The 12,139-nt window shown below is 37.5% G+C and overlaps 1 protein-coding gene across 2 annotated transcripts in view; it reads right to left on the bottom strand.

The window, feature by feature from the left end:
• Positions 1–12,139, bottom strand: part of cacna2d2a (calcium channel, voltage-dependent, alpha 2/delta subunit 2a) — a 242,239-nt gene that overhangs the window by 220,390 nt on the left and 9,710 nt on the right. For both annotated transcript variants that reach the window (XM_053497570.1, XM_053497571.1), the window contains exon 2: positions 1,296–1,377. In XM_053497570.1, coding sequence (XP_053353545.1) covers positions 1,296–1,377 — 82 coding nt within the window. The remainder of the gene's footprint in view (positions 1–1,295; positions 1,378–12,139) is intronic.

The following is a 12,139-nucleotide window of genomic DNA, read 5'->3' as shown; positions in this document are numbered from 1 at the left end:
ATGTCTGGTATTGTGTGAATATAGAGATCTTTTTTTTTTTTTTCATATCGAATGTTGTGGGATTATAGAAGGTAGGGAGGAGATTCAGTACAGCCACAGGGCATAGACTACACAGACATTACCTTTACACTGCCTCTGTTTTCACCTCCAACTTCCTTCAATTATTTGGTTCAAACTGAGCTTTTGTGTTGGCACAGTAGCATACGTCTTATGCCTTTCGCAGTGGGAACAAATCCTTAAACCTATTTTCCTTTGCACCAAAAAATTCTGAACAAAATACGTTACTTCCTAAAAAACACATGTTTAGCTCCTATATTTTATCATTTACCTGGTTGAGGTACATTGATTATGACAAACTGATAAAAGAAGACATTGATGTCATAGTGATGGTGTCGCTAGATCTATGACTGGATTGGGTATGAATCAAAATAAACTAAACGCTTCTAGGACAAACATGTAGCCCGGAAGGATTTTCTTCTTATAGGCTTGAATAATACAAATCTATATTGCATATTTATCATAATCGTCACTAAACCATACTGAAGATTTACAGATTTTGCTGTTGGTCTAAATTTTAATTTAGCTCCATGAGCTGCTATTACAAGTTTGTATAGGACTAAACAAAATCATCTACACATCCTCAATGATAAAAAACTAAAAAAACAACCAATAAATCCTAGATAAATTTTATGAAGCTAACCGTAATAATCCCTATGATAAGAGCCTTGAGAAAATACTCACATCTTATTCTGGTGTCATTTCTACGCCTCGCAAAACTGTTAGCAATTAACGCCGCTGCTGCAAAAGCAAATGCTAATGTCTGGTGAATACTGTAAGCTCTCTCTCTCTCTTTCTCTCTCTCTCTCACACACACACACACACACATTTACACACACAACTGTGGTGCCAAACCATATGCTGAGTATCAGGCTCCGATACTGAGAGACTCAAAAGAGATACAGTGTGAATGTGTGTGAAGAAAAAAAAAATTAGCAAGTGGTGTAGACAGAAGAGACAGTCTCAGGAGGCAGGCAATGACTAATCATCACTGTCACTGTCATTCAGACTCACAGAGAATACGAATCAATTAACAAAGCAACTGTATCACACCGTATAGAAAAGACATTCCTGGCCCATAACTAAGGCATTCGGAATTATTATTAATCTTCATGTGTTCCCTTTTATTTATGCTTATGAGGAAAACGATGAAGAAAGTCAGTGAAAGGAATATTCTTCTTTCAGAATTACTTATTAACGCATTATGATATGTGTAACAGCCAAGTGGTAGGACTCACTGATTTCATCTGGTGGACTCCTGTGACCTGGGGTAGAACTTTCTCCAGTTCCTTCTCTATACGGCTTGCCCAGTGCATCATCCTGAGAGAGAGAGAAAGAGAGAGAGAGAGATTCAACAATTAAACCAACTAATACGGTCACCATCAAACATCTCTGCCTAAATACTAGAGATAAGAGGAAAAAAAGTATTGATTTACATGTAAATGATTTATGTATTGCAATACTCCAAAATAGTTTTGTTCCACAGTCCCAAAAAAATAAATACATAAAAAATTTATACAAAATATAAAGGTAAAAAGGAAACAAATTACCCTGCACTTTACCTTTAAAAAAAGTACAAATTAATCCCGGCAGATTACTTTTTTCTTTGGGCGCGCAGGCGCTCTGTCTGTGTGTGTGTGTGTGTGTGTGTGTGTGTGTGTGTGTGTGTGTGTGTGTGTGTGTGTGTGAAGCTAAAGTATGAGGAGAGGAGGAATCAGACCCCCCCCCCCATTCCCCTTCTCACTCGCTAATGACACTCGCGTGAACGCACACTAACGGAATCACTGCTGTAAAGTAAAAATAAAACAAATTAACCTGTACTTTACCTTTAAAAACAATTGCGACAGAGCAGTGTTTCCATTAGAGAGAGAGTGAGTGAGTGAGTGTGTGTGTGTGTGTGTGTGTGTGTGTGTGTGTGTGTGTGTGTGTGTGTGTGTGAAGGGGTACGGTGTCCAATGACGCGTACACACAGACACAAAGTGCAGGCTGACCCTGAGAGAGAAAATGGATCTTTAATGAGACTCTCTAAAGAGACTTGCTTTTGCTTTACATGCACGCTGTACACGAGTGTTATAATAAACGGTACATGTGCGCGCTGTACACACGCATACAAACACAAAATAAAACCAAGAAGAGCATGATACTCAGTACTTATAAACCAGGACTTATTCGTTTTTCAAGTCAAATTTTATTAAAAATCTTTGCTCGTTTTGCAGAACACTCGCAAACCGTGTTACTCGCAATCAGAGGTTTCACTGTATATTTAAATGTTGCTGCTCTTCTATAATCCTAAAGGAAGTGTGGTATAAACTATTTACACATTGCCACGCAACACAGCCTCCTGCGTGGTAGATAAGTTTAGTTCTAGTTTTTGCAAGAACATTACAGTCACATGCATTTGCAAAATCCACTAAACACCATGATGAAAAGTTCATTTAGAGAGTACCAGCCTCAAAACCACCAATTAACAGAAGCTCAGATTGGAGTTGTTATGAAAGCTTTATACAACGTTAATAGCAGACACATCTCAGTATCAACTGTTCGGAGATTATGGCATATTTTGAATGCCTTCGGAACTGTTTTACATTATAAAAAGAAATAAAAATTAAGAAGACCTTAATTAAGAATCTCTAATCAGAATGATTTCAATCAGAATAAAGAAATTTGGTCCATATAAACGTAGCTCTTGTTTCAATATCCAGTTCTACAGTACATACCTCAGGATTTCGTAAACTGCTGTCTTCCCCACGTAGCGCTACATTTCCCGCAAACATTAGTTGGCCATGGCAGCTTTAAATGTAATTAATTACTCTGGAGCCGAACACCACATTGCGCAACCTGATCTCACCAGTGATTATTGTGGGAATTACGGCAGCTCACATTACTGCTGGGAATGTGGATGCCTGGCTTGTTTAATACACTTCTGCTAGCCTTGATCCAAAAAACTATTAGGGAATCAGCCCTCTTTCTCGGAAAAGGTCAGTCATTTATTTTTTTCTTGTTAATCACAACCACAAAAGACAATTAAATGAAGGTAGGCGTTCAGACATGTATCATTAGATGAAATTAGCTTTAATTTGCATGCTTTTTTGGCCTTCCTAATTATTTGTAATCATCATCAACATTAGCATTTAGTTTAAAGTGTTTTGACTACATTGTAGGCTTTTTTTTTTATCATTTTAGGTCAAATTTAGGAAAATTGTTTTTGTTCATACAAAACAGACAAAATCAGATTTTTTATTACAAAAGTTTTTTTTTTTTTTTTTTACCAATTGAGGCTAAACTGTCCTAAAAACTATAGTTAATTTTTGTTACACATACAGTGTAGATATCAAATTTTATCTACAGTAACTTGAACATACATTGAGAAAATGGGTATTATCTACTGTACTATAAAACATTCTTCATGTACTTTGGTGAGGGCGTGTCCAGATCATGTGGTATGAAATGAAAAGAGCAATGTCCTTTAATGTTAGGCCTGCACGTTTTGATCACATAGTGCGATCGCAATTTATACTGCGGTATTGAACTATTAACTATTACTATTCTTTACTCAAATCTATTTATCAATGCTAACACCAAATAATCTCAAACACCTAAGAAACAAAATATCCCATTGAGTGATTGAGATAGATTTTAATCATCCATATAAATCTCATGGATGATTATAAATAAAAAATATTTCTTTCCAATTTTAAAATGATAAAAAAATAAACAAATGCTTAAATTATTGACAAACTATACATAAATTCCCGACTATGCTTATATTACGCATAGTTAAATAATTTAATAATTTCACGTTCATATTGTAATTTGGATTTTTATGCAAGTAATGTACAGAAATGTCCAGTTAATATCATAGATTTTAAAATGTTTAGCTAAAATAATGGTTAATTCTTGGTCCGTGTGGATCCCTCTCCATGTTTCCGTACACACTTGAACCACTGATTAATTGCAAAGTTTAACCATCATGGAGAAAAATAATATTTTACTGCTGATATACAGTAGGTAAGAGTTATGTTTGGGCACATTTCTGAGTAACACCCAGATGTGTGCACACAAATAATATTTTTACATACTCCAACATAGGCCGGGGTTGCCAGATCATGCTCATAAATTCCCCCTATGCAGTGCAGAAAACATTTACATTTTAAGCATTTGGCAGATTCCCTTATCCAAAGCGACTTATTTTTTATCTTATTATACTGTACATCTGAGCAGTTGAGAGTTAAGGGCCTTGCTCAAGGGCCCAACAGGGATAAGTCGGTGGTCGTGGGATTTTAAACCTGGGACATTCCAAACTATGATCCCATGCCTTAACCACTGAGCTACCCCTGTCCCCAAACCTACCACAAATCCTCACCCACTTCAAAATAAGACAATATAACACAAACAACAGCATCTGTACTTGAACTCTGAAACCCAACTACTAGAGCCAACTATACTGTATATGCACACCCTTTATTTTCAGTTAAAGGTGTATTTTTTAATTACCATATAGTAGGTAGAGCAATTATTAATTTTTTTCTTCTCTAGAAAAATAAGGTGTCCATATCCTCAAAACATCATGGGACATTCATTGGACATTTTACATGTTTTTATTTATAATATATAAAATTTTGAAAATATTTAACATTAAATATTAAATAAAATATTTAAAATAAAAACGCTTGCAAAATTATATTCCTTTCCCATTTTTTGTTGAAAAAATACCGAGTTTTACGATGCATTATGATGCATTGCACCCCTAGTGTTACACTGTTGAGGTTCTATGCAAAATGCTTTAAGGTGCGCAGGTCAGGCAACATAGCATATTAAGAGTAAACGTCACTGAATACCACGCCTATGTAATGTTGTGCAGTGTCCATATTATCATTATACTGTATATCGGACCTGGTCTTTTACTGAACTTAATTTCGTGTTTAACTGAAATTCTTAGTATGGAATGTTTAAACCTGGCCTGGCTTTTGAGTGTGCAGTATGTTTCACTAATGCGCACTATTAGCCCTGTGTGTCGTTGCAGGTTTTAGCGATAGTGGCACATTTCCTATTTACAGGCCGTATCTACCCTGTCAATGGGGTATTTTCACACACTGAAGGTATCAGGTTTTGACAGACAATGCAGTAGTGATGCAGTGTGACAGGAACCTTTTAACAGCTTTATCTAAAACTCCTTAATGGCCTGAGATTTGCAACCAGGGCCTGCAGTGTGAAATTAGGCTTATCTACACTATGCAGCCTTAGAACACCCTTAGAGAACGCCTGTGTGTTTGTGTGTGTGCATGGGTGTGTGTGGGTGTGGGTGGGAGGTTGTGTATGTGTGCACATGTGCACAAATGAGTCCTAAAACAATTTTATCAACATAATAGCATTAAGTTTTTTTCACAATGTTACAGAAAAATGTGACTGCATTAACCCTGTGTGGACATCCGGCAATTCAGCAAAAAAACTTTTTTTAAACAATACATCGCTCCTCACTCACTCCGTAGACTCAATACAGAAGTGCCGCCTTGCTTGGGAGCTGGGAGGGGCCGTTCTTGGCCAATATTAGCGGGAGTGGTCGTCATACGAAGCGTGCAGTAACGCTACATCTGTGAACCTCATACTGCCACTCTGCCCGCTCCCACCTCTCGCCAGCCGTGTGCCCACATGCCAGGAGGGCACTCCCACCAGACCCGCAGATGCACACCATCACATCTTTCCTCACAATTTTACCCTTCCTTCCTTTTCAACCCTCTCCTTCCCTGTTTTTACTTTTTTCTCCCAAAACCTTGCCTCCTGTATGCGTGTCTATGGTGCCACCTGTGCAAAAGATCGTTACCCGCTACAAAAAGCAGAATCAAAGCACATGACCACTTAGCTGTATTACTACAAAAAAGGAGCAACTCCCAAAACAGGGTAAAACTAACCGTGTTTCTCTGTTTCTGCTACATTTACTCTTTCGTCCGATCAAGCATCTAATGCTGTTACTTTAGATTTCGCCATCCGTCTCTCTCTTTTTCTCTTTCTTTCTCTCAGTTGACTGCTTGCAATAAAAAAAGTCCAGTGCTGACACAAGTGCTACCCTAAGCAGCACTAAACAGAGCTAGACCAGGAATTACAACATCAAGTGTACTCACGTCAGCGCGGTCTATCTATTCCTACACACACACACACACACACACACACACACACACACGCACACACTCTCCCAAAAGCACTTAACACAATAAGATGTCAACCAAGATGCTGCTAATGCAGACAGGACGATTGACAGACACAGACAGAAAAGGGAAAAGGTGAACAACTCCCCCATGGATACACACGTCCTGACAAAGTAACAATGCAGTGAGTCCCAAACGTCTCGATACTCCGGGGAAATTAAAACTTTCCCCAAATTTTCACACCTAGTTTAAGAATGTCTGCCATGAAAGTGGAGGTCATGTTGGGCCAGGAAAACATAAAGCACTAGAAATATTTAGAGAAAGATCATTTAAAAGAACGCACTGGAAGTGAATTTTCATGCACCAGATGTGTTAACACAAACTCATCATAAGCAGAAGACATAAGTTTATGTGTTTACAAAAAAATGGCACTTGTTTAAAGGATTTTTTCTAAGTAACATCATCGCATTTAACCAAAAATTGTTCCTTTCTCCTACGTACAGATACTTTCGGACACTGTGTACAGTATATCAGAATATATACTGGATATTATATGCGCAACAAAAAAATAACATACATAATACTCAATGATATAAACATCACAACTAGGAATGAGCCAACTGTAATGTTTGATATCGATTTCTGATTTTTTTTTTTTAAATGAAAGCACACACATTTTTTAATAATTCAATTATATAGTTGAAATAAAATATGGACTATTTGAATTTAACTTTTACATAAAACTGCACAGGTTTACATGACTTTCTCCAGGTTACTCTATAGAGCTTTGTTTTTTTTTTACATACAAATAAAATCCAACTAGAAATGATAATTAAACACGGACGAAAAACGCTTCCTCTGAGATGAAGGATTTATTAACTCCTGCACATGCACCATTAGAAGGCGGGAATAAAGTGAGGATGCAATGATTGGTTAGTACATGTATGATTGATGTGAGAGTAAACTTCTTCCCCTGAGAGCCTTCTGCTAATGTGCTCCCAAGACCGTTGTCTAGAGACGGCCATAACCGGATGACAGAGCAAATGCTCTGATCACCAGTAACAGCCAATCAAGCTAAAATCCTGGTCACGTGCTGATCGATCTGTACGTCTTTATTTGGAACTGCACAAAATGATTGCTTGTCTTTTAACATTGTTAAAAAGTTGATTAAAAACAAACAATTTCTTTAAAATATTATGTAATACTGGCATTATGCAGTCCCATTTTGCTTCTCCACTCCTGATGAGGTGATGAAACACTATTCACAGGTTATTTTGAACTCAGGAGTTTTGTTCGCTACAGTTTGGAATGTTACTTAACAGGGCTGAAAGCACTCTACTCTTCAGGGATCTACAAGGGGCTGCAAAGAGGAACTTGTGATGAAATTTCCTGTGAATGAAGACTTCAAGCATAGTAAGGTGATGAGACTTTTAGTGCAAATGATTTAAACGTTTTAAAGTATGTCTGTGAATCACAATCCCGGCCGAGGTGGCTCTGAGCCCACTTCAGTCATTCCTGTGAACATTCAGTAAATGGAACGCCTGATCCTTAAATCTCTGGGTAACTTGTCACCAACTTGCAGAAGAGACACTCAGCTAGGAGTTACTGCCACATCTCCTGTCCACAGTCCTGACCTCGCTCCAAGCCATTTCCACGTGTCTGGGCCAATAGACGAGGGCCTGGAAGACCAGTGTTTTAGATATGAAGCATGCAATCTGATCATGGCTCCAGTGTACTAAGAAATCATTCTTACCTTGATGGTATCCAAGCACTAGTGCTGGAATAAGTGCATTAGTGTAGCGGGGAATTATATGGAGAACACAGTGGGGCAAGAAAGTATTTAGTCAGCCACCAATTGTTCTCCCACTTAAAAAGATGAGAGAGGCCTGTAATGTCCAACATAAGTATACCTCAACTATGAGAGACACAATAAGAAAAAAAAATCTCGAAAATCACATTGTGGGATTTTTCCTGAGTTAATTGGTAAATTCCTCTGTAAAATAAGTATTTGGTCACCCACAAACAAGCAAGATTTCTGGCTCTCACAGACCTGTAACTTCTTCTTTAAGAGGCTCCTCTGTCCTCCACGCGTTACCTGTATTAATGGCATCTGTTATCAGTATAAAAGACACCTGTCCACAACCTCAAACAGTCACACTCCAAACTCCACTATGGCCAAGACCAAAGAGCTGTCAAAGGACACCAGAAACAAAATTGTAGACCTGCACCAAGCTGAGAAGACTGAATCTGCAATAGGTAAGAAGCTCGGTGTGAAGAAATCAACTGTCGGAGCAATTATTAGAAAATGGAAGACTTACAAAACCACTGATAATCTCTCTCGATCTGGGGCTCCACGCCACATCTCACCCCGTGGGGTCAAAATGATCACAAGAACTGTGAGCAAAAATCCCAGAGCCACACGGGGGGAGATAGTAAATGACTTGCAGAAAGTTGGGACCAAAGTAACAAAGGCTACCATCAGTATCAAATCCTGCAGTGCCAGACGTGTCCCCCTGCTTAAGCCAGTACATGTCCAGGCCCATCTGAAGTTTACTAGAGAGCATTTGAATGATCCAGAAGAGGATTGGGAAAATGTCATATGGTCAGATGAAACCAAAATAAAACTTCATGTTTGGAGGAGAAAGAATGCTGAGTTGCATCCAAAAAACACCATATCTACTGTGAAGCATGGGGGTGGAAACATCATGCTTTGGGGCTGTTTTTCTACAAAGGTACCAGGACAAACGATCCATGTAAAGGAAAGAATAAATATGGCCTTGTATCGTGAGATTTTGAGTTAAAACCTCCTTTTATCAGCAAGGGCATTGAAGATGAAATGTGGCTGGGTCTTTCAGCACGACAATGATCACAAACACATCGCCCGGGCAACGAAGGAGTGGCTTTGTAAGAAACATTTTAAGTTCCTGGAGTGGCCTCGCCACAAATAAATGTGATTTTCTGGATTTTATTTTCTTATTTTGTATTTTATTCATTCTCGTAGTTGAGATATACCTACAGTATGATGACAATTACAGGCCTTTTTCATCTTTGTAAGTGGGAGAACTTGCACAATTGGTGGCTGACTAAATACTTTTTTGCACCACTTTACATGTCTCTCATACAGTAACTTTGGTCTATTATTCTTCTTTATTATATTAGCTGATATTAGCTGATTGGAATGTAGCCTTAGTCAGAGCATCAGTTTAGTTTTTCAGCTAAGAAACGTTAACCTGGTGTCAAAGAGTCCAACCTGTTTTAATTTAAACTTTCAAAAACAACCTAATATTAACATCCTTGCCAAACAATGTTTCCTTTTGAGGTGTTGCCTACAGATGCTGTGTCCATCCAGTCTCTCAAATCTGAATCACTTTGGTCTGTACACTACATCACGTTTACATACATTGTGAGAATTACTAAGCTTGCATGCATGATACAACTGCTGTTTGAAAATCCTTTACACCTACAGTAAAGCAGAGACACAAAGACGCAAAACCTCGTGTAACGATCCTTAAATCTGGAGCACTGAGCAATGGTGAAAAATGTAATGCAGTTAGTTCATTTAGTTCATCTTTCAATCTTTTCCTTACAGGTGGATAGGTATGCATTTTGAAAAAGTGAAAGGCAAACCAATAATCAAGTTTAAACATCTCTATAGGTAGTCCTGAAGTTCTTACCACAAAGTAGATTAGTGTGCTTTCATTCCTCAAAGGACTGGAGGCTTTTCCTTGTAGAAAAAGCGAGCCCACAACATCCCACAACATATCTTAACACATTGTTAGGTGTTTCTCTTATGTATCCAGGTTTTTTTATGTAACCCAGTTTCATATACACTCATTCTCAGAAAACCTCACAGCAAAGTGCATCGAAACAGGACACAAGAACTACAATTAAAGCAATTACAACAGAGCTAATAACATACAAACACAATTAGACCTCTCCAGCACAGTCTACACCCCAGATCATACTAGCACTCCGAATCAGATCAAAACACCCACGCGTAATTTCATACCGTTTATCACATTCGCCTAAGCCAAATTGCAATGACTACGGCGGCCTTCTCTAATTTGCCTTTCTTCCATCCCCTGCATGAGCAGTGGGCCACGGCAACGGAGTCATCAAACGGCAGCGGTGCAAAATAAATGTCAGTTTGAAATGTCAGCCTGATTTGTATGACAAGGATAGAGTGATTAGCAAAAGAAAGAATCACAGAGGTGAAAAAGGAGACGCAGACTGCCAAGACGGTAACGCCACCCTGCAGGTGCCAGATGTAATTTTTACACTACAATAACAGTTTAATCATTTATCAGCATGTGTATTAACAACCATTATCGTCCATCCATCTTTAGTAGCCACTTCATCTCGGTCAGGGTCGCAAAGCCAGCTTGGGAACACCAAAAGGTAGAAAAGAACACACAAACACACACACACACACACTTTTTCACAACACACATGCACACCCAGGGGGAATTAACTGCCATGTTTTTGCGAGATGTGATAAAAACTCAACAGCATGTGGAACTGTGAGCCAGGAGTGGGATCAACTGTTCCACCATGCCACCCAGAAAAGCTTTAGTGTTCTGCATTATTTATTGACATCAACCTTAAATAATTTACCATAGTAAATAGCACAAAACATTTTAAATGCCACGACATGTTCAAGTATCATATTGTAATGACTACCGTGATATATAACATAAATTATACACACTTTTCCACACGCAGCTAGCCAATCAGAAACCGGTCTGTACAGGACATTATTGTGACCTATGAGTAGACAAAGGTGAAGAAAAAAGATAAGGCCAAGAAGATGCTCTTGTTTCAGTTTCCAAACATTACACTCTGGCTACTGCTTATAATATTCAGACTAGATCATTGGATTGATTTATAATCTTGAGTAGCTTCAAAATGAAAGCCATGTACGATCTATAGCAGTAAGACACATCTCTGATGTGGAATTAAGCAGTAAACAGATGAATAGTCGAGAGGAAAAAATAGGAATTGTAGACTGTGCTCATAAAAAGTTGATGTCCATTCAGGCGAAAAGTTGCAAGGTATAATTGCCGGCTTTGTAATTAAAAGCACCAAAAACGCACTTGAAAAAGGTCACCTTCATGATGGGTTTCTTTCCTGTTTAAAAAGTGCAAATGGCCTGACTGGAGTGAGATTCTTGGCATTCTGTCTTTTTTTTTGTATACTCCAACCTAAATTATTTAATTATTATTTGTTATTATTAGTTTATTAGGAAATAATAATATTTATATGGGAAATTCTATATTTTGTTCAATTGTATTCTTAAGTGCAATCTTTCCATTTTAGGTTATTTAAGGGCAGTCATATAAGCATTTCACTGCATATCATACTGTGTATGGTTATGCACATGACAAATAAAATTCAATGTGTATAAATAAACTCTGCTCTTCTGACACCAAATTAAAATTTATGTGTATAATTATTATACTTATCACCTATTATTATTTTTGTTATAAATCTTTACATGGTATTATTTTTATTTATACCACTATTAGTAGTGTTACTATTTGTTAAGACTAGTTTTATCTTAAGAAACACTCTCAAATACTTTTCAAATACCTAAAACCTCAAGTTAAGTTGGCAACCTTACAACCTTAAGTTGCAATTAGACACATTAACATAATTTAATTGTTATTGGTAATTCACTTGGTTTTCAATCCTCTAAGCTGTTATAGATATATAGATGTTCTCATGTATGTCATAATAGACTTTTATTTCATTTATTCTGTCACATAAGAAAAGTTTACTGAATTGTGCAAAAGCAGTCAAATGTGCCATCACCAGTGAAATGTTTTTTTAAAAAATCCTTTAAAATATCCTTTGATCATTATGTTGCACCATTTGCTACTGTATATATCTGTTACTAATTTTCTACATGTTTACATCTTAAATTCATAATAGATGAAATA

Source organism: Clarias gariepinus, chromosome 6 (assembly GCF_024256425.1).
Source record: "Clarias gariepinus isolate MV-2021 ecotype Netherlands chromosome 6, CGAR_prim_01v2, whole genome shotgun sequence".
Lineage (NCBI taxonomy): Eukaryota > Metazoa > Chordata > Actinopteri > Siluriformes > Clariidae > Clarias > Clarias gariepinus.
This window is presented reverse-complemented; position numbering and strand designations above follow the sequence as displayed.